This window comes from Megalobrama amblycephala, linkage group LG3 (genome assembly GCF_018812025.1).
Source record: "Megalobrama amblycephala isolate DHTTF-2021 linkage group LG3, ASM1881202v1, whole genome shotgun sequence".
Lineage (NCBI taxonomy): Eukaryota > Metazoa > Chordata > Actinopteri > Cypriniformes > Xenocyprididae > Megalobrama > Megalobrama amblycephala.
The window spans coordinates 29,434,443-29,458,066 of record NC_063046.1 but is presented as its reverse complement, the minus strand read 5'-3'; the positions used below and the strand labels follow the sequence as shown (position 1 = coordinate 29,458,066).

General features: G+C 37.7%; 1 protein-coding gene across 1 annotated transcript; it reads right to left on the bottom strand.

The window, feature by feature from the left end:
• slc7a10a (solute carrier family 7 member 10a) lies at nucleotides 1–23,181 on the bottom strand. The gene is made up of 11 exons (XM_048184987.1): nucleotides 22,932–23,181; nucleotides 19,560–19,764; nucleotides 19,088–19,239; nucleotides 10,174–10,299; nucleotides 7,973–8,126; nucleotides 3,776–3,899; nucleotides 3,581–3,684; nucleotides 3,397–3,493; nucleotides 1,974–2,123; nucleotides 1,693–1,870; nucleotides 1–1,597 (listed from the first exon to the last, which is right to left on the bottom strand). The coding sequence occupies exons 1-11, from the start codon at nucleotides 23,077–23,079 to the stop codon at nucleotides 1,500–1,502; spliced, it is 1,536 nt and encodes a 511-aa protein (XP_048040944.1). The 5' UTR covers nucleotides 23,080–23,181; the 3' UTR covers nucleotides 1–1,499.
• Nucleotides 23,182–23,624: the final 443 nt, after the last annotated feature.

The window sequence follows — 23,624 nt, the reverse complement described above, 5'->3', positions numbered from 1 at the left end:
TTACTTGCAACCTTTTTTTAGAATTAAATTTAATGTGCTAATATTGTTATTGATAAACACCTTTTAACAATTTTTACAAAACACAAGTATATCAGCATACATGTCTATAGTGCATACAATATGAAACATATGTATACTTAATACATACATTTCACACTTTACTAATGTCAGGAATGTGATCTCACAATGAATCCCTGATGTATTTGAAATGTTAAGCAATATTTACATTAAGATTTCACTGTACTGTGCTTATCATTGTGCCTTTGCCGCTGTGGGCAGTGAAAGCATGAACACTGCTAGTCTTGGCGGACATCACTGAGAGACACTGAGCTGGACCCATGGAAAGAGAAGAGCACTGGGGTCTTCATACCGGGTATGATTGTGTGTCTAGAAAGATCTGGCCTGAAGAGGGCGCTCAAGTCCCAAATCCGCTAATCAACTCCTTCAGATCCAAAATCTGTTTGACTTCGGTTTGGTATTCAGTTTCAAATGAAAAGATGGATATCATCGCTGTTGCATATAGCTCAGTGGAATGTCCATGTTCAGTGCCCAAAATCAAAGCCAAAATAGACTAATGTCTTGTTATCTAAAGGCATTAATGGGTGGAGGACTACATCTCCTTTTGGATAACAGTTGAAAGTGTCTGCCTTTGAGAATTTTTTTTAAATGTAAAGCACCTTTTATGTAAATAATGTTATTCAAGAAGAATGAACTTGGAACATCTCATGGTTCCTATCATTAGCATAAGGCTAAAAGACTGGCAGTGCTAATGAGTGCTGGGGCAGAGCCTCTGTTTAACAGTGGCAGGAGATTGTTGCTTATTCAGGAAGCATGGCAATAAGTTTAGCGTGCAATATGAGCTAAAAATAGGTAACTTCATTAAAGTGCCTAGACTATTCTTGCATAGACAGTTGAGCGCAGCTAGACGTTATTACGTTTTTTGCTTGAGGGAGTAAGTAATAATTAGGAGGACTAGAGGACAAGGCCTAATCCTCTAGGAGAGAAAGTTCAGACTCACAAATGGAGTTTAGATTTCAGAAAACTGTTAAAAGGTAAACAGGCTTCAAGAAGTCGCTCACTTACAGGGGATTACTAATAAAAAGTCTACTTAAAGTAAAGATAATAACCTCAAATACAGAGAGATCCTGTAAGGCACACGAGAATACACCAACAGTTCTCAAAAAACGAACAACTCCCAGAGAAAACATGAAGACGACATAGAAATTCAGCTCTGACAGGACAGGAGGAGGGTACGTTCAATTACAAGGTGATGTCCGGACGAATGTATGCGAGGGGAGAACTGTTTCAACTAAGAAATGTGATGTCTGAGTGAGATAACGTTAAATTTCTGTTTCTTCTGCTGTGATGGCTGAGTCTCAGAGGAGCTTTTGGGGAACATCTCCTCACATACAGCATCGGACAAGGAGAACACTCAATAACGGATGGACAACAGGTCTTTGCTATTCCAAACAGGAGTGCAAGAGGTCCTGTGCTGATGCTCACAGCTCCGATTTCTCTGTAAGAGGCTGTATTTCAGAAGGATCATCCTGGGGGAAGACCACATAACACAACTTCTGCCCCAGATAGGTGACTTTCTCTGAAACACATGATGTCATTTACAGATGTCAGATGGTTTTTTGTTGCAGAGTGCTAACAAAACAATGCAAAGAAGTTTTGGCTGGTCTTGCTCACCCACAGCACTGTAAACCCAGTATGGTTTGTTTTTCCACTGAACTCCAATGAAGTAGATGGGGACTCCAGTGAGCATGATCACCAGCCCCATACCACACACCACTGGCTCCGAGTACAGACTGAAGCCCAGCAACACTGCCCAGAACACTAGATAGCTGCAAGGGACCAACAAGTTTACCTGCACAAAGTGAGAGAAGAAGAGCGGTGAATAAAACCAAAACACTGACCAGTCAATCTAAATCCATCTTCCTGATGAGGTCTGTAGGTGGCAACTCAAGTACCTTGATGGGTCTGACTAGTTTGGGTTTCTTCCATCTGTAGTACAGCAGCCCAGCTATAGTGACTCCATATGAGAGGTAGTTTATAAAAGACACGTAGTTTATCAAGTTATGAGTGTCCCCGATACACAGGATCACTATGGTGGCCGTACACTATGGAAAACAAGAGAGAAAGACACTTAGGCCCGGTTTGCACCTGGTATAAGATCCGTCTAATACTGCGATTCTCAACCTTTTTGACTCGATGGCCCCACTCGATGACTAAGATATTTTCTTCTGGCATTTCATGTTGTAATAATGACAATGCTGCTTGTTGTCTCAAACTTGTTAATTAACAAACTGGGAATGTTGATTTATTAAATTAACCATGATTCATTTTGTGGTTCTATAATATTCAAGATTCTAGTTCTTCAATAAAAACATCAATTACTGAGGGGAAAAATCACCATAAATTAGGGCCCAGTTTCACAGACAGGCCTTCGCCTAAGCGAGGATTAGGCCTTAGTTCAATTAGGGCATTTAAGTAGCTTTTATAAATGTCCACTAAAAAAAAACCATTACTGGTGTGCATCTTGAGGCAAAACAATGCCACTGACATATTTTAAGATATGTCAGTACAAGTTGCTATCAGTTAAAACAGCTCAAACATGCATTTTAGTCTGAGACTAGCTTAAGCTTGGTCTGTGAAACCGGGGCTTAATGTTTTGTGACATATTTTAGTTCAACTGCTATATTAACTTTTAATGTGCTTCACATGATTTGTGTCATTGAATGTTGATGTAAAGCAAATCTGTGAAGTTCTGTGAAGTAAATAAAAAAAGTATTTTCCCATTTTTTTGATTAGGTAGTTATTGTAAAAGAAGCACATAACCAGCAAAGTTTAAACCTTTTTTTAGTTCTTAAATCACTTGCTTTTAACTGTGCCATGGTGTTGCTATAAATCAAAGGGTGATCAGGCCTTTTCTGTGGTTGGGCCCAAGCTTTGGAATAGTTTCCCTTATCATGTGAGGTCTGCTCCTTCATTGAAGATTTTTAAGTGTACTCTTAAATCTTGTTTTTATTCTTTAGCTTTTGGATATCTGTAGCTGTTGTTTTTATTGTGTGGTCTACATGCACAGCCGTTTTTTTGTCAATTTATATTGTGTTTAAATGCGCTTTATAAATAAATGTTGTTGTTGAACCTTTTTTTTAGTGCAGGTTGATTGAGAAGTGAGTAGGCGGTCCTTCATTGTTGTCCAGAAAACATCAGGACAGACTAGTAAGTGTTTATACAACAAACGCAATGTGATCACATGACTTTTCTATTACCTTTCAATGTGGTTTGAGTGATCTGTTCACAAAACACCCTGTTTAGACCAAATCATGCAGACTGAAAGCAGTGTTATGTTGCATGTGCTGTGTGTGTGAATAGCTCTTTCTCTCTCACACAAACGAGCAGGGCGGGGATTGGTGTGCAGCTCTTAAGGTGGATCATAGCCAACAGGTAGGGCAGGTGACCCTCTCTGGCGCCTGAGAAACACAACCTGTGGAGGATGGGCAATGAAGCGGTAAATACTCTGGTTTAGGGGTTGCTGTATTAGGCCAGTGTAATAGTGTTTGTGTTTCTTTACCTAGAAGAGGTAAACAAGTATCCGTTAATCCCCCCGAAGGTGGAAAGAGCTACAGAGATGGGCATCACCCAGGAGAACATTCCTAGCAGCTTCTCTCCAAATGTCTGCAACACAACACACAAAAACAGATGCCGATTTAACAAAGCACCTAATTGATAATGTATTGTTTCTGCAGAAGAGGTCAGAGAAACACACCACAGCAACAGCGTTCGACTCCAGCAGCTCTTGAGGGGACATGGAGGAGAAGTACGCAATGTTGGTGAGAGTATAGACGAGCGTCACCAGGGGGATGGAGATGTAGATCGCACGTGGAAGATTCCTAGACAGATACACCAGAAACCATAACACACCATATAATGTACACTGTATGAGAGCTGGGCTGATTTTCTGTAAGATTTATAAAAAAGTGTGTCCACAAAAGAACTTTTGTATGTGCAAAAGTGAAAATTCATTAAGTATGAAAAATAAATAATGAAAAAATGTAAAAATTTAAACAGGCCTTACAGCACACACACACAAACTATATTCAGATATCTCTTAGCAGTTCTTTAGTACATTTGGTTAATTATTTTTTGGTTAATTAACTTGGTTATGTAATTATTATTGCTCTGTTTTTGCTTCTTTTAAGAAAAATATGACAAGCCTTTGGCAACAAAAGTGCTGTTTTTGCCATCAAGACATGCTTGAAACACAGAAAGCATCTCAAATATCTGTGAAGTAATCCTTTCTGTGACCTGTTTTGTGCATGTCCGACAACTTCAGCACTTTTGAGGAAGATGTGGAATCTGTGGATTATATAGTACTCAATGCTACATAACAAGAATAAATTATGCAGACTATGGATACTTGTTTGTTTTACTGTTTGCTGCTTCTCTTTATGCTGTTGCTGTATTTATTGTCACTTGGTAACTGAAATAATTTGTCAGTTATTTGTCATTTAGTTATTGAAAGCTTATCTTTTACATAGGATTACTTAGGCTTACCATCACTATGGTTTGTCTTTTAAAGGAGGTCTATGTATGTGTGTCTGTTTCTGTGTTAGGCCGTGCAGCCGTTGTTCTGATTGAATTTTGTTAATGGAGAACAAAGAATATTTACTTGGCAGTAACTGTACTTAAACCAGAGGTGGAAAGTAAATAATTACAAACACTTTCGTTATAGTACTTGAACTACTTTTTTGAGTATAATTAAATTAATGGTACTTTTATCTGAGTTTAATAAAAAATGAAGTACTCAACTTCGCTACATTTATTTTTTACCAAAAGTACATTGCTGGCATTTGACAGGCACTTTTCAAAACTGACAGGTCTGACTGTCAAAACCAGTCAAAACATCCAATTCAGCTGGGGGCAGGACATTCAAATCGCTAACATTTCATTATTAACAATATAAGTGTCTAAAATGCATGCGCACAGTTGAGTTGAATGGTAAAGCTTGCCCTCTTTAACAATGTAGTTAAGTGTACGTAGAAAACTTTGTACAAAGCTGAAATAACCTCAAAATTAACATCAATGGAATAAGAGCACATGGTTTATCTCTCAAACAGATGCATGTTAAAGGTGTCCTAGAACTTTTTTTTAAAAGATGTAATAAGGTGTCCCCTGAATGTGTCTGTGAAGTTTCAGCTCAAAATACACCATAGATTTTTTTTAATTCATTTTTTTAACTGCCTATTTTGGGGCATAATTAGAAATGAGCCAATTCAGGGTGTGTGGCCCTTTAAATCTCGTGCTCCACACCCCTGGAGCTCGCGCTTGCCTTAAACAACATAAAAAAAGTTAAAACAGCTAATATAACCCTCAAAATGGATCTTTACAAAGTGTTCATCATGCAGCATGCCTAATTGCGTAAGTACAGTGTTTATTTTGATGTTTACATTGATTCTGAATGAGTTTGAGGCTATGCTCCGTGGCTAACGGCTAATGCTACACTGTTGGAGAGATTTATAAAGAATGAAGTTGTGTTTATAAATTATACAGACTGCAAGTGTTTAAAAATGAAAATAGCGACGGCTCTTGTCTCCGTGAATACAGTAAGAAACGATGGTAACTTTAACCACATTTAACAGTACATTAGCAACATGCTAACGAAACATTTAGAAAAACAATTTACAAATATCACTAAAAATATCATGTTATCATGAATCATGTCAGTTATTATTGCTCCATCTGCCATTTTTTGCTATTGTCCTTGCTTGCTTACCTAGTCTGTTGATTCAGCTGTGCACATCCAGACGTTGTGCCCTTGTCTAATGCCTTTCATAATGTTGGGATCATGGGCTGGCATATGCAAATATTGGGGGCGCACACCCCGACTGTTACGTAACAGTCGGTGTTATGTTGAGATTTGCCTGTTCTTCTGAGGTCTTTTAAACAAATGAGATTTATATAAGAAGGAGGAAACAATGGAGTTTGAGACTCACTGTATGTCTTTTCCATGTACTGAACTCTTGTTATTCAACTATGCCGAGGTAAATTCAATTTTTGAATCTAGGGCACCTTTAAAGTGTAATTCATTACTATAGCAACAGTGGACACCACCACATTTTCAGTAGAACAAAAAAGAGCATTTTATTTAACATGTTAACCTGTACCCCACTTTATTTTTTTACTGACACATTTCTATTCACACTGTTTTAATCCCTTATTTCTTTGATCAAACCTTCACTTATCATTCTTTGCCTTTGCCCTTTTTAAAAAAAAACTCTTTCAAATGATCTTAAGTGGACTTGCTTTTCAAAATTAGTTATAAAACAATCACTCCTGGCAACAGGGATAGCTAGTACTATATGTTTGCTCCACGTAGCATCAAACATGACAATTTATGAGATTAATACCATGTTTTGATCCAAAATCACTCTACAGTATAAAAACAGTTGTGTTTGAAATAACTTCTTTCTGTCCAATGTTGCTTCTTATCACAGAATGAGACAGAAAATATATTATTTTATAAAATTCTATACTGTGATACAGGCTATCGATTAGCGTTGTATTATAAATACACATCATTCTTATGAAAATACCCAAGATGGCTTGATCGCAATCATGTGTTTATTTTCTTCATGTTTCATCAGTCAAAATGTCTCTTTCTGCATGTTATTAAGCCTTAGTGATATCTAATGCATTTGTCCATATGATGGATTTCCTGGGCTGCGTTTAAGTACATTTTTTATGCCCTTCCCTTGCTAACTTCCCTCTGTCTTGTTCAGTCAGATGTACATCATTGCTTACGTTACACGAGTGCCCACTACTTACGGAACCCTTGAAATGAACGCCCTAAGGCCTAAGCCCTTGATCACTTGGAATCTGCTATGGAGCTGATTTATAATCAATATAATTTATTTGTTTTATGCACCATTCTATAGGCCGTATGTATGCTTGAGCTGTTAAAAAAATTAATATAAACAAATATTAATTATGAATATATTCATATATTTATACTAAATATTAAATATAAAAAAACACAAACGAAAATTATAACAATACAATAAACTATAACTTTGTTTAAAAAGTCAGTCAGGTTAAGGTAGCTACAAGTATTAAATGCAGTTAAATGTCAAAATAACTCCAATATTATACACTAGAGTCATCTGGGGTGGGGGTAAATTAAAGGGATAGTTCACCCAAAAATTAAGAATATGAAGAATATGGGTAACCAAACAGTTGATGGGACCCATTGACTTCCATAGTATGGAAATAAAATATACTATGGAAGTCAATGGGGCCCATCAACTGTTTGGTTACTGACATTCTTCAGAATATTTTCTTTTGTGTTCAGCAGAAGAAAGAAACTCATACAGGTTTGGAACAGCTTGCAGATGAGTAAATGATGACAGAATTTAAATTTTTGTCACAATCATGTTGCATTGTGGTCTATGTATCTGCCTGAAGTGTATATGCTGAGTAGACTCCCTCGGTCAACCACTTGACAAAGTTGAACGCACTTAACGGTGGGGATTCCCCCAAGGCAAAGTGCAAGTGTATGTCTAAAAGTGGAGTTAAAAGCAGCCCTGGAACTTCGTAAGATTTATGGCTCTCACTTGTGGACTTTCTGTGTGAGGGTGCCCTCCGGCTTCCAGTATGAATGAAACAGACATTACATGAGAGTGTTTAGTGCTCCATAATGATCACATTTCCCCATTTTGTGTAAAAATAGAAAAATAATACTGAAGTACTTAGTAAAATAGTAATCTCAGTAGTTTTTCAGCAAACTACTTATTTACTCTTACTTGAGTCATATTATTTTTCTGTACTTCTACTTTAGTAGCAAATTAAGTAGCAATACTTTTACTTAAGTACAATTTTTTAGTACTCTTTTCACCTCTGACTTAAACCGATCACCTATAGGATGGCCTGACCCTGATTTTGACAGTAAAGACTAATAAAGACTTACTTGCGAGGCTCAACCACCTCTTCAGTGACATAGTTCAAGAAGTTCCATCCACTGTATGCAAATGAGGCCTGCAGGAAGGCTAGAGCAATCTGCCCCACTGATGGATCCTTTATGAACTCAAAAGCTCTCTGAGGCTCCAATGCATCATAGTGTCCTAGAGAGAGAGATAAATATCTGCTTAATTCATACATGATTTGCATTTGGCAGATGCTTTTTTTCCCAAAGGGACTTGCATTACATTTATAGTACAAGTTTGATCAGTTCATGTATTTCCTGAGATTCAAACCCATGACCTCAGTGTTGCTATAGCTATGCTCTACTGTTTCAGCTACAGGAATACTAGCCAAAAATCAGATCCTGAGCTCTTTGTTTATTTTATTTTTCAGCATAAAACACTGTATTTTTCACATGCTGTATGTGTTCACATTCATCCTGACACTCTAATGTCATCAGTTTGATTTTGTTATTCCACTCGATAGGCAGAGCCTCCAAAAAGCCGTTCTCTCTACTGTCAATCAAGTGTGAAACTGCACTGCTTAGTTCTCTCATTTACTCAATTTTTTCTCTTGTCAGTTCAGGGAATGCCTCCAGACAAGCACGCTAAATAAAAATATAAATAAAAATAAATAAGTCTGCCCATTACGGTTCACAGCCATAACCTGCTGCTTTAATGTTATATCACTCAGTTGTATAAAAGTGAGTCACAGAACACTGACTTTGTTAAAACACTTCTGCAATGGAGGCTTAAATTTTGTATTAGTGCCACAATTATATGCTACAGTCTTTGCTTAGTTTGTTATGAACTGCCTAAATTAAATGGAGCTATATACTGTACTGCTTTAAAAAAAATATTTTTCTGATTCAGCTAACTTATTTTCATTCCAGTGACTATGATTAAAGATATAAAATTAAAGCTAAATAGAGGCTGTGATGAAGAGTTATCTATACACTAAATTACTTTTGCCCAGATTTTTGCCCTGATTTGCAGTCTGGAGTTGATGCTATCTGTTTACAAAATCTGTTTACAATCTGTCTGCAGATTTTGGGCAGTTAGAGTTGACATATTTTGCAGAAAATGCATATACGCATAGTGTATGATGTGCATCCAGTTGGAGGATATCAAACGTGATATTTTGATATGATTTTAGTACACATTGTTTTCATTTGTCATGCAACTTTTAGCAAAGAGGCACGTTTCTGAGTTTATTGTGTTCGGAACAACCTAAAAGTGTATGCGTTTTGATGTTTTTTTCTGTAACCATTACAAAGTCGGAAAGCGTATGATGCCTTGTGATTAAAATCTGTTCAGATTTTAAAAGTCATGTAGTGTATTCTAGCCTTAAAGGTCAGTGGTTCAAGTTTTAGTGGGGGTGATTTATGAACCAACTCATGATTGTGCCATTGAGCAAGGCACTTAGCCCCAGGTTTCTTTAAGTGGGCTAATCCCAGAAGTAAATATATTGTAAATCACTTTAAAAAAGAAAGTATCTTACAGGTAACTCATAATACAAGACCTACCACTAGATGTCACTATTGAAAAAAAATGGAGTTAAAGAAAAGAAACATGAATAATGACAAAATTTTCACTTTTGAGAGAAGTAGTCATCTAATGGAAGGCTTTAGAATATATGGTTTTCTCTTTTTTCAAAACAGCCCTTTTTTTTCTTCTCATGTTTTTGGATTATTTCAGTGGCCTGCACCCACTCAAGGTGAATCTTTTGCTTTTTATTCATCAGATAATAGGACCGTTTGGGCTGGCAGCACATGGCAGTGCTTGATGATTTATGGCATTTAACATTGGGAATTAGTCACAGATGTGAGTTATCACACTCTTTTCTTTTCTATCATTTGCCTACTCTTTATTTCTCTTTAAATCTCTTCTAAACTTAATTCTCTGCTTCAGTGGTTTACACACTAGCAAAATACTGTTATTTTTCAAGAAGGTATGTGTTAGATTGCTTATCTGTACTGCAGTTTGGCCTAACAACTGAAAATGAGGGAAAAATCAATAGAGTATAGAACTTAATGTTTAATATTTAATCGCTGTACATTTATAGACTTCAGTACTTCATACTGCATCGATTTTAACAACACAACACTCTTTTTTGAGAGAGAATAGCATGTTTCATGAAAGATGACAGCTGGCAAGAACATGCGTGTAAAGTGTACTGACAGTCACATACACACACACACACACACACCTTTGGCAATCTGGACAATTCCCACTACAATGATGAGAACAAGGGCCAGCAGCTTCCCCACAGTGAAAACATCCTGGATCCGTGTCCCCCAGCGCACACTGGAGCAGTTCACCCAAGTCAGGAACACTGTAAACAAACACAGTGAGTGAACCCACAGTTATTCATTCTTATACTCCAAACTCACTAACAGTTTTAAAAATAATTTACCTTAAATATTATGAAAAACACTAGCAAAATCCAGAAAAGGAAAATCAAAAATGTAATATCATTCATAAATAAAGACCATCACAATTTAAGAATTAGTGTCGCACTCTTCGGATGTCTTATCAAAGACCTGTTTCACGAGAAAAACTAAGTGTCTTGGGGACAAATCAGGTTGTGATTCAGTAATGGAAGCAGTGTGGTTTTGTTGGCAGAGCAGCACTAACTGGTCACATGGCCCATTTTTATTAGCTTAAAGAGGGGAAATAAAGATCAGATGTAACTTATTTTACTGCTGCAGGCAAAACACTAACCCATTCATGGCTAAGTGGTTCTCAAACAAGGGGCCGGAGCCCACTCAGAAAACTTTTTAAAAAGACAACATTTTCAAAAGACAAAATAAGCATTAAAATCTGCTAAAACAACTAAAAAACAAGATATTTCTTATTTTAATTCACCCCCTCAGCAACTTTATTTTCTTTAAATAAGCAGGGTTCCAACAGACTTGGGATACCTGCATATATGATTGTGAGTAAAAATATTTTTAAAAATCTTTCTTATACAGTAAACCATGGATGAGTGTAAAAGTAAAGTAAATTCATTAATACTTATTGATTTTAATTTACAAAAACGTGGGGTGTAGGGCCCTCAAATGCAGGGCCTTGGAGTCAAAAAGGCAGTGTGGGTTAGTGCAGAGGGAAAACAGAGTGAGTTGGTTACCTCATCTACCTTATAGATGTATTTGGTGTCTATCTTTATGCATCACAATTGGGATTTCTTTAGAAAAAAAAAGTAGTTAAGTAGTTTATCAAGGGGCATCAATGCAACAGCCTAAAGCTGACAGATTAAAAAAGTAAAACTATACATTCACAAATGGAAGCACAGGCATTATAGGCCACTGCTTGTCTGTACATCTGTGTTGAGGTTAGTGGCTTCTGTGTTCAGCCGTATTGTGTAACAGCTCCGGTGTAGATCCGGTACACAGCGGTCCGTCTCCAGGGCTTGATGGCACGGTATACCCAGGCATGCTGAGGGAGACACTGGGCAAAGGGGAGACGGGTTACCCCCACTCATCCATCAATGGCCGGAATTACCCGCCCACACACGCAAACACATGCGGGGCATCTGTCAGACCTCCCTAGACAAACAGCTTCCGATGCCCCACAACAAAACAGTCCAGACGCTAGCTGAATTTTTGGCCAGCGTAAGCAGTCGACAAGTGCAGCTCACAGCCTGCAAACTAACAGCTAACCTGCTCAACTTCATCCACTCGTGTAATCTTGAGCTCAACCACCTGTAAACCTCCATGCCCTGACAGAGCCTTGAGAGCCACTGCAATATTTTCAAAGATAATATGTGCACTTAGGCACCTTAAAATGATAGCAAAATGACAGCAATAGCAATATGATCAAAGCCACAATGTTCAAATCATAGTTACATTTATTAGTAATAATCAAAATGTTAAAAAAGGCAACATAGAACATAGAAACTAATTTTTGAGTGAACTAAAATTGTTAATATTAATGCACATTAAAGGGATAGTTCACCCAAAAATGAAAATTTGATGTTTATCTGCTTACCCCCAGGGCATCCAAGATGTAGATGACTTTTTTTCTTCAGTCGAACGCAAATTATGATTTTTAACTGCAACCGCTGCCGTCTGTCAGTCAAATAATAGCAGTGATTGGGAACTTGAACAATAAGAGTCGAAAAAACTTCCATAGACAAATCCAAATTAAACCCTGCGGCTCGTGACGACACATTGATGTCCTAAGACACGAAACGATCGGTTTGTGCGAGAAACCGAACAGTATTTATATCATTTTTTACCTCTAATACACCACTATGTCCAACTTCGTTCAGCTTCCGGCTAGTGAGGTCTGACAACGGAAGTGATGTCTCGCGCTCATTGAAGTATATGGGCGAGACATCACTTCCGTCTTCAGAATGCGTTTTTTGACCTCACTAACAGGAAGCTGAACGAAGTTGGACATAGTGGTGTATTAGAGGTAAAAATTATATAAATAACGTTCGGTTTCTCGCACAAACCGATCGTTTCGTGTCTTAGGACATTAATGTGTCGTCACGAGCCGCAGGTTTTAATTTTGATTTGTCTAAGCAAGTTTTATTTACTTTTATAGTTGAAGTTCCCATCTACTGCTATTATTTTACTGACAGACGGCAGCGGTTGCAGTTAAAAATCATAATTTGCGTTCGACTGAAGAAAAAAAGTCACCTACATCTTGGATGCACTGGGGGTAAGCAGATAAACATCAAATTTTCATTTTTGGGTGAACTATCCCTTTAATACAGAATGTGTTGTGGTCACATGTGTGCATTTAAAGGGTTAGTTCACCCAAAAAATGAAAATTGTGTCATTATTTACTCACCCTCATGTCGTTTCACACCTGTAAGTCCTTTGTTCATCTTTGGAAAACAAATTCAGATATTTTTGATAAAATCCGATGGCTCAGTAAGGCCTGCATCAACAGCAGTAACACTCCCTTTTTCAATGCCCAGAAAGCTACTAAAAACATATTTAAAACAGTTCATGTGACTACAGTGGTTCAACCTTAATATTATAAAGCGACTAGAACACTTTTTGTGAGCCAAAAATAACAAAATAGCGACTTTATTCAACAATATCTAGTGATTGGCGATTTCAAAACACTGCTTCATGAAGCTTCAAAGCTTTATGAAACTTTTGATTTGAATCAGTGGTTCGGCGTGTGTATCAAACTGCCAAATTCATGTAAACTACTGAAGTTTAAAAACACTTATGATGTAACGAAGCCTCGTTTACTGAAATCATGGGATTTTGGTGCTCTGAACCACTGATTCAAAACAAATGATTCGTAAAGCTTCATGAAGCAGTGTTTCGAAATCACCCATCACTAGATATTGTTGAATAAAGTCGCTATTTTGTTATTTTTGGTACACAAAAAGTATTCTCGTCGCTTTATAATATTTAAGTTGAACCACTGTAGTCACATGGACTGTTTTAAATATGTTTTTAGAAGCTTTCTGGGCACTGAAAAAGGGAGTGTTATTGCTGGTGATGCAGGCCTTACTAAGCCATCGGATTTTATCAAAAATATCTTAATTTGTTTTCCGAAGATGAACAAAGGTCTCATGGGTGTGGAACAGCATGAGGGTGAGTAATTAATGACAGAATTTTTATTTTTGGGTAACTAACTCTTTAAGTACTTTATAGCATAGGTTCAGAACAGTTACAGTGTTTGCCATGGTTTTGGTTGGCTCTTGTTTGGCTTTAACGGATCTGACTCCAGCTCCTTCTGTTTTGTATCACAGTGCAGGAGTGACTATGAGTGGCCAAATGAAGTTAAATGAACACAAAACTAATGAGAGGAGAATTCTAATGAAGTGCTAACAGCCTTTAAATCTGCCAAAATACAACCACTCACTCCAAACCCCTGAGAGGGACATCCCTCTGCAGCTAATTGACCGATAAAGCCAACAAAAGATGCACTAAATACACAAAAATGTGCAAAACACTATAGCCTACAACTCACTGTGGCCAAAGCCTAAAAGGAGTACTATATTTTTCACATTTACTCTGTATTATAGATGGCAGGCTTTTTTAAAAATATTTTATTTAAAGAAAGGCATTAATAAATAAATTTGATAAATAAAACTTCTTCAAGACTGTTTGAAAAAGCAACCCATGTGGATACCAGGTTGAGAGACTGTGCAGAATTGTAATATAGGCAAAAAGTTGGTTACTTTGAAGAACCTAAAATACAACTTAATATTTTTGTCACTGCATAACTTATATATTTTCATTTATTTCATTTAATATTTTTGAATGTATTTTGACTGGTATTGTCTCTTTACTTTTATTTGGCAGGATTTATGCATTTATAAATATTTTCCAAATGATATGGCTGTTCAGAAACACATGATGTCAGCCTTTTCATCAGAAGACATAAATCTGAGAAACAAGAGTTCAGTCACATGAACAGATCTCTATCAATCTCTGGAGGGCATGGCCTTTACACAAGAGAGAAGCTTCCAACACAGTCATAAACAATTACAATGCATTGGTAAATTACCTGTTACACACTGTTGTAAAAAAGCAAAGTTTCTTTCAAGTCAAATTAGAGATATTGTTGCTATTTTGAGCTATATTGCATTATGCAGATTAAGAAGACTCTCAGCAAAGGTTTGTGTGTCCAGTCCAGCAGAATGTGTGTGTGTGTGTGTGTGTGTGTGTGTGTGTATCCCTGTTTGTAATCTGACTGCAGCAGACAGAGCTTGTGACATTCATTCAGAACATTCAGAAGGGGAGGGCAAATGTAACACATGCCGCAATATAGACAAATTCTCACACCGTGCAACTAAGAACATTCACTCACACATAAACAAGGGTTCATACATGCATCAGTTTACCACTAAGAATATCCACTGCTACATCAACACAGGTACAGACAACTTGAAGCCAAAAAAGGCCCCAAAACCTTTTCAGGCATTTCAAGCTATGGGTTATGCTTTTTCAAAATGTGTTCCTGAATTTGAATGAAATTAGAATTGAAGCGAAGCAATGCGTTTGTGTAAAAAAAAAAATCCATATTTAACACTTTATAAAGTAAAATAACTAGTTTCCGCCAGACTGCCTTCCATATTCAACTTACGAAAAAAGCGTAACTGACATTGGGACCAGTGCATCGCTTCGCTTCAGAAGGCCTTTATTAACCCCCCAGAGCCACGTGGAGTATGTTTATGATGGATGGATGCACTATTTTGAGTTTCAAACAGGTGGTTTCTGTGCACTGCCATTATAAATGCTAGGGAGCATCAGGGTGATTATTAATATAACTCCGATTGTGTTCGTCTGAAAGAAGTCATATACACCTAGGATGGATTGAGGGTAAATCATGGGGTGAACTAATCCTTTAATTTTATATTTTAATAATTATAGTAAGTTCTTATTACAGATGGTGTAACATTTTGTGGTGCTGTCTATCAAAATTAAATCTGTTTTAATGGCTGTGTTAATTGCTTATTCCTCTAAACATAGTTTTGAGAAGTCTAATCTTTTTAAGAATCCATTAAAAAATTAATGTTGTTTTGTCACAACTTTTGTCTTAGAGTTAAATTTCTTTAAGTTGCAATCAAGTAAATTCCTCTTCCTGTCATTTTACTCACAACAAACTTCCTGTGGGCGTGGCCAGTTCAAATTCCATTTCACAAACTAAAAGGCTGCCAGTTTTGTCCAACCCTGCTTCAATCCACACCAGTGACTGACTCAGAGGCAGTTAATGAACACGTGACAAGCAGGTAAAATCCATTGCATTTTTACAGTGCAAGGGACATGTTTTGTGGGCATTTGTTTGGGAACTGTGTGAGTGTATAATGGGTATGAAAAATCTGTGTGTAAAGACCACATGTGAAAGTGTGTGAAGACCTCAGGTGTTCTCCTGAGGTCTTTGAATATCACAGCTTACACTGCTCAGTGTAAATGGGTACACCCCCTTTGAAAAGCAACATTTTAAACTATCTCAATGAACACAAAAACAATTTCCAAAATGTTGACAATACTGTTTTATATAACATATGTTTAACTTATAACATGAAAGTAAGGTTAATGATATAACTTGGATTACACATTTTTCAGTTTTACTCAAATTAGGGTGATGCAAAAATGAGTACACCCCACAACAAAAACTACTACATCTAGTACTTTGTATGGCCTCCATGATTTTTAATGACAGCACCAAGACTTCTAGGCATGGAATGAACAAGTTGACGATATTTTGCAACATCTATCTTTTTCCATTCTTCAAGAATGACCTCTTTTAGAGACTGGATGCTGGATAGAGAGTGATGCTCAACTTGTCTCTTCAGAATTCCCCATAGGTGTTCGATTGGGTTCAGATCAGGAGCCCCTGAATCACTTTCACCCTGTTCTTCTTCAGAAATACAACAGTTGTCTTAGATGTGTGTTTAGGATCATTGTCATCTTGGAAAAGCGCACAACGACCAAGGGCACGGAGTGATGGTAGCATCTTCTCTTTCAGTATAGAGCAGTACATCTGTGAATTCATGATGCCATCAATGAAATGCAGCTCACCGACACCAGCAGCACTCATGCAGCCCCACATAAGGACACTGCCACCACCATATTCACTGTAGGCACCATGCATTTTTCTCTGTATTCCTCACCTTTGCAATGCCATACAGTTTTGAAGCCATCAGTTCCAAAAACATTTATCTACAACATTAACATTTATTAACATTCATCACTCCAGAGAATAGAGTGGACGACCTGGACGTCTCTGTGAGATGGTTGCAGTTCCATCTTTTTTAAATTTTTGTACCACTTTTGTTACAGTATTCTGACTGATAAGTAAAGCTTTGCTGGTCTTCTTGTAGCCTTCACCTTTCTGGTGTAAAGAATTTTTTTTTTCTCAGGTCTTGTGACATTTCTCTTCCATGTGGTGCCATTGCTGACAGCATGAAATAGGAAGGGGTTTTAACATGCTTTTATAGTCAACTGTCTGCTGGACACCTGTGTAATGAATAATTAGACTCACCTGTGGTTGAATTCTTGTTAAATTAGACATTTGTAGTCTAAAATTTAGCTTTGCTCCAGAGTCTTTGTGCAGTGTACTCATTTTTGCATCACCCTATTTTGAGTAAAACTGAAAATTTTGTTCTCTAAGTTATATTATTAACCTTACTTTCATGTTATAAGATGTTATAAGTTAAACAGATGTTTTATAAAACCTAGCCTTGTCAACATTTTGGAAATAGTTTTTGTGTTCATTGAGATATTGTTTAAAATGTTACTTTTCAAAGTGGGTGTAGTCATTTATGCTGAGCACTGTATATCAGGGTATTTGCTTGGTCTAAAGGTTAATGACAGATGATGGGAGGGAACACATTACAACTGTGCCCTTCCTGAGCATGACTCACACACTTCAAATGGCTTAGTAAAAAAATCACAATTCACTCCTCATTTGTCAGGTTTAACTGTTTTAGCGCCATTCACAAAGTCCCGCCTCCATGCTCATGTCCATCAAAGAACATTGGGGTAGCCAGGACAACGGCAAGATCCCCAAACAATACACAATACAGAGACACACCCACATGTTCCGCCGGCTCAAAGCCTGGCACCATTACGGAGTCTGACGACACGCAGAGTGAGGGTCAGGTGCCCTTATACCATGACATTGATACCAACGCCACCCTGTGATCTGGACCCAAACAAATACGTTCCTTGAATATTAGCCTAATCGGATGAGAGCACAGTGATTTGGGATGCAGGTCTAGCATCCTTTGATTGGGCGCTTACATGAGGTATCTTCCTTAAATAAGCCTTTGGCCCTTGTTACCCTGCTCTCTAGAGTATGTCTGACTCAAAGCTTTAGTTGGCTGTTCTTCCAGACAGATTCTGGATTCTGTTGCCAAAAATAGGAATGGATGGCTCAACTCAGCCAGCACTGTCATTAGGACCCCTGCCCTCACATTGACACACCCCCAGTACTCCTTCCTGAGAGCCCCTGTCCAGATCTGACAGGTCCAAACCAGCTGAGTCACGGGGCTCTTCTAAAACAAACACACATATACACACACACACACACACACATAGACATACATTTGACTGCTTCATCTCCACCAGCTCCAAAAATATCCTGCCACATACCCATCAGGGTTAAGAACCAGGATCAAGATTAAAGCACTGTAAAGTGGTATAGACACACAAAGGAGAGAAGGCAATTGAGAAGAAAGACAGAATGAAGGACAAAACAATGGCTCTAGACTAATCATGACTGAATCTGTAAGAATTAACTCTGTATGCAATAGCCATTTCCTCTTGAGGAGGCAAGGGAGGTGGTGCCTCCTCAAAAAACTGATTGAGAAAATAATCTATATTACAAAAATAAAACAACAAGAATATTACAAAATGTGACATTAAAAAGTGTATAAATCACTCATTTATCTAAAGTAACACTGTCCAACAGTGACACCAACAGGTAAAGGTACAGTGGGAGTCTCTCTTGCCTCCCATCACGTCTCTCTTGCCTCCCATGAGCACACTGAGTTTTAACAGACCCCCTAAAGTGTGCACTGGGTTTGGTGGAAGGTAATTGAGAATGAATGGGAGAAAGTCACGTGAGAGGAGGCAATGCCTTCATTGTGCTGTGATTGGATATTATTGGTATAATTGGTTTGTGCGATAAATCCTGCCTCTTGTTTTCGTGTGCACTCTGAATGAACAAAATTGCGGCATTTAATGGGAAGACTAATTAAAAAGTAAGTAAATAACTCAGCCACTTTAGTATCACCGCTTTATGCCATGTCAAAATCAAACTTGAAATATCCTGAATATACGATGACTGTGGGCAGGGTTTTTTTAGTGAGCAATCAGTTTGGCAAAATTAAAGGTGATGATACACGAACAACTTTTTGAGCATTGTTGCTGGGCAATGTAGGCGAGCGATGATGCTTGGGCACTTTCCTATTGAGAATGGGCAACAAATATGTATCTGGATTTAATTTTTTTGCCCATTCTTAATGGGAAAGTGCCCAAACATCATCGCTCACCTACACTGCCCAGCAACATTGCTCAAAAAGTTGCCTGTGTATCATCACGTTAAAGGTAGGCTGTCACATGACAGCATTACTAAATCAGAGCTGACCTAAGAATGTCATATAAAACATCATTACTAATGGTGTGTGCTGTACTCACAGACACAGGCGGTTGAGAGGACCCGGGTGGCAATGTATGGAGGCAGGCAGTTTGGGAAGGCAGGCTGTAGCACATAGTTGGAGAAGGTGAGCGCAATCACAGCCAGAGTAGTTGGGTACATGATCAACACTGCACTCCACAGCAACAAGAAACTGTGAAAACAAACAAATGGCCATCTTCATCAACACCAATATAAAACAAACACAGAATTCTGAGCAGTGTTAGTGTTGTAACTGAGCAAGCAAGTAAACACATGTTGAATCTCCCTGAGGAGAAGTTCCCTTGTGTGCTTCACACACAAACGGAGATGTCCATATTGACGTTTATGCATTTGGTAGAGACTTTCATCCAAAGCAACTAATATTGGATCTGTTCATGCATTTCCAGGGAATCAAACATATGACCTTGGCATTGTTAGTGCCATGGTCTACTGTTTGAACTATATGAACACTGAGACTAACAACAGACCTACCCCACCAGGCCCCCGAAGATCTCTGTCACATATGAGTAGTCTCCACCTGATTTGGGGATGGTGACGCCCAGCTCGGCATAGCAAAGAGATCCCAGGGCACAGATACCTCCTCCGAGAACCCACACAATAAGTGAAAACCCCACACTGCCTGCATGATCTAGAACACCCTTTGGAGAGATGAAGATCCCTGAGCCAATGATGTTGCCTGAGAAGACAAAAGAAACAGCAATGGGTTGTTTAGTCTTCATATACTGTTCATATAATGTAAAACAAACTATTTGGACTGAATTATGAGGTCTTCGCCTTATAATGCTCGCTTGATATTCTGTATTAGAAATAAATATAGACATGCAAAAGCTGATGTTTGCACAGTTGCATGGATTAGAGCAATTGAAACTATTTCATTGTACTTTAATTGTGCATGGCTGCATTGGGAATAAGTGAAGCAAAAATATTTGATGATGTGAGAATTTAATTATGCTATATCATGCTTTCATATCACTTGCTTACTTGAATTACACCACAGTCTTAACAAAATGATTGTACGAGTGAAAATCTTTTTTCCCGGTGCAAAGACAACGTGTCCTCGCAGCTGTCAAAACTCTGCAGCACATTCCAGGCAAGCGGACACGATAAATAAAATCAACAACATTAGAGTCAACATCGGTTGCAAAATCGAGGTGAGAGTCCAGTATTCAGTGAAAGGTAAATATTGTGCTTCATTACATATAATAATATTTTACTCAAACCACTCATGTGCAGTGCCTGAGTGATTATGCCTCAGGAAACGTAAACAAAAGACTTTCAATTATACAAGGCTCAGCCACAGTTATGGAAGCATTATGTAACCTTTGGGTCCTCTCTTTGTATTCGAGTGTTCACATAAAATAGAATTAGGTAGTATTGTGAGTGGATGTGAATGTTTGCTCCCAGCGCCTCAGACCTGTACAGAGGACAAGGCATTGAAGTTGATGAGACCCAGCACATCTCAAAAACACTCAGTCAAATGAGATTCAAAGTTCATGAATGAAGTTCACAGGGTCACACTACAGCACACTTTACTTTGGCTGGTCATACAACACACAACATAAGAAAACATTGTCCGCTTGGCTGATTAACAGAAGTATTAACTCTACCTTGTGTTAGTTCCAAAATTTACTGACAATGTTGTCAATGGATATTAAACCATTTCTGTTTTAAAATTTGTGTAAATAAAAAGTGTTTCATGTAATTTGCCGTCATTAAATTGTAGTGTATATCATCATGAAATCGGCCATTGCATCAACCATTGACAAACGGTCAATCACAAGCCCAGACTTTAATTAATTAAGTCGGTGAATGAGGTAAGTATGAGGTAAGTAAGTAATAAGTATTAAAAAAAAGCAAATAAACTGATTACCGCATGGGCAAAGAGTTAACTGATAAAACAGACGAAAAGTGTAAAGTAACTGATAAAATTTGTCATTGACCTTGAGTAATATCAGGAGGACATTCTAGCAGAGGAAAACTTTCCCATGGCCAGGAGGTAAATAAGTCACCAGTTAAAATTCAGCAGTTATTTTACCTCTAGGAAATCCTTTGAGTAATCTGCAATCCCGTACTCTTTATAAAAAGTGCTTGTCAGAATAATGTCCAGCATTTAAAAAGGTGAAGGGCTGTGAACAAATTGTCTCAACCTTACTACCCATAAAGCCACTAAACCATAATCATAACTGAAATCTACAGCTGCACCTGTATGCTGATGTTCCATTGGGACACCAAGCTCAAAACAGTACCTCTTTCACTTGATCTTATACAGCCATACATTTTGGGGTAAAGGCCATATCGAACAGTTAACATTAATTATATCGTAAACCTATAATCCCCCTATTATTGTTTCTTGTTAAAAAATATATATGTTTAAAAACCTCAAAGAGAAGAGAGACATATGTTTTAGTAGTTATATATAGGCTAAACCTAAAAAAAATCTCTACACAGCTGAACTTTTGCACATGTGAGAAATGTAGTTGAAAAATAAACATTTGTATCTTAAAAGGACTTATATATCAAAATGTTTAATGAACTGTGTAATGGTAATGGTAATTAGCTTTTTTTGTAGCCAAGTCTTTAAAGTAGGGTGAATTCAGGGCGATTGGGACACTTTTTGCCATTGAGATGACTTGGAAAAAGTGTCCCAGTCACCCTGAATTGACCCCTATGTGCCTATACTGAAACTGTCTTTATAAACAAACATAGCCTGAGAAATATTTGTTGGGGGGAAAAATAGTCTACTTTATACAAGGCTTCAGGGAGGATAGCCAAATATCACTGACACAACACATTACAAATTACAATAACAAAATGCACATAGTGTCAATCTTATTAAAGGCTTCTATTAGATGACCTTCATCTGTGTAACATAATATCTCGTGCTTCTCTGTTTAAGATCACCAGCTCACATTCAAATGAATAGTTTACATTTCTTTTTAAAACGCTGTATATACACGCAACACACTGAGGATTATTCATTGGATGGATGGATGCACAGAAATGAAAAAAAAAAAGTAAAAAAAAAAAAAAAGGTTTAGGGTTTTTTAAAGTCTGTTTAAAGGATGCTTAAATTTGAGGATGCTATACAAAGTAATACATGCATTTTATTTAATCTTTATTTAATTTAATCCTACTTCTTAGGACAACTTTTTTGATCCACTTCAAATGTTGGCTACAGTAGCTACAGGACATGCATTGCACTGGAGCTTTAAATGAGCATTAAAGCGAGCAAAATGATCTTGCTTACATAAAAAATCTACACTTTCTAAAGTCTACCTACTTTAATTTTATGTATTCCACTGCACTGCATATAGTAATAACGGACTCTTATATGGTCGGTTTGTTCAGCGCACGTGAAGGACACAGTGTAGTGGGGTGCAGCCACGTAAGCGCGGAGTTGAGTTTCAGCCTGATTCTCTTCCTCAATGATGCAATCTGCGCTCTGATGAACAGAGCCTGATGGAGACTACTGTAAGTAGCGGCATGGCACGAGACGCTCTTCTCTGCGGAAACCATGCAATGCCGTTTGTCTTCACGTGGACTGTTGTCCTAACAAACTAAGACACTAGACACAAACACGATAAGTTTGGACAAGAGTTTTGAGAAGTAGCTTTTTAATACTTTGTTTTTCACAAGAAACAGTCGACATTTACAGCTAAGCGCATTTCGGATAACACGGTATCCTTGAAGAGAAAGGATATGAAAGAGTGAGGACTAAATATTAAGATGAATAGTGTAAAGAGAAGCAGGCAGTGAGAAAATGACAAAGAAACATGTGGAGTGATAATGTTCAAGCTGTTTAGAGAGCACGCGTTGACATATTAATATGAGGAAACATCTCACCTATAATTATGGCGCACGCGCTCAAGAGACCAATTTCTTTTTTAAGAGTCACTCTGTCCTTAGATCCACTTTGGTTTCCTCCGGAGTCTAACATCTTCTGTTGCTCCGTTTTCGCGGAGTTTCTCCGGTTCGTTTCGGTTCCATCCATTTGTGCGGCTGTTCAAGAAAACTGCATCTGTATCCGCGCCCGGTCTCATATAGCTGGTTGATGCAGGACGCAGGGCTCTCACGCATGCGCAGAACTCTTGCTGCCTGCCTCCAGAAAGATCAACAGGTTGTCTTGTGCACTGGCACGCGCCCGCTTACCTGCACCACGAGGCTGCAAATGGGTACTTGACATATAACATTTCTTAACATTTTCTTTTTTATTCAACTAAATGTTTTGTTTTTTTACCCCACCATTTTAATTAGATTTTTGTCTTAATCAGTACATTTTAAATGTCCCAGCAGTGTGACAAATACATTTTAAAAAAGCCTATTCCATTTACTCTCTCAGTATTTATAATTGCTACATGTACAATATTTATGAAAATAAAATAAAATAATATTTTACATTATAGAATATCACTCCACAAGACTACTAAAACTGCTTGAAACACCATGTCAACTACCATAATGCTTTTGAATGTATGTGTTAATGTATTCTTGCTGTATTCATGCTCATACCTGTGTCATGTTCTTTCACACACTGTG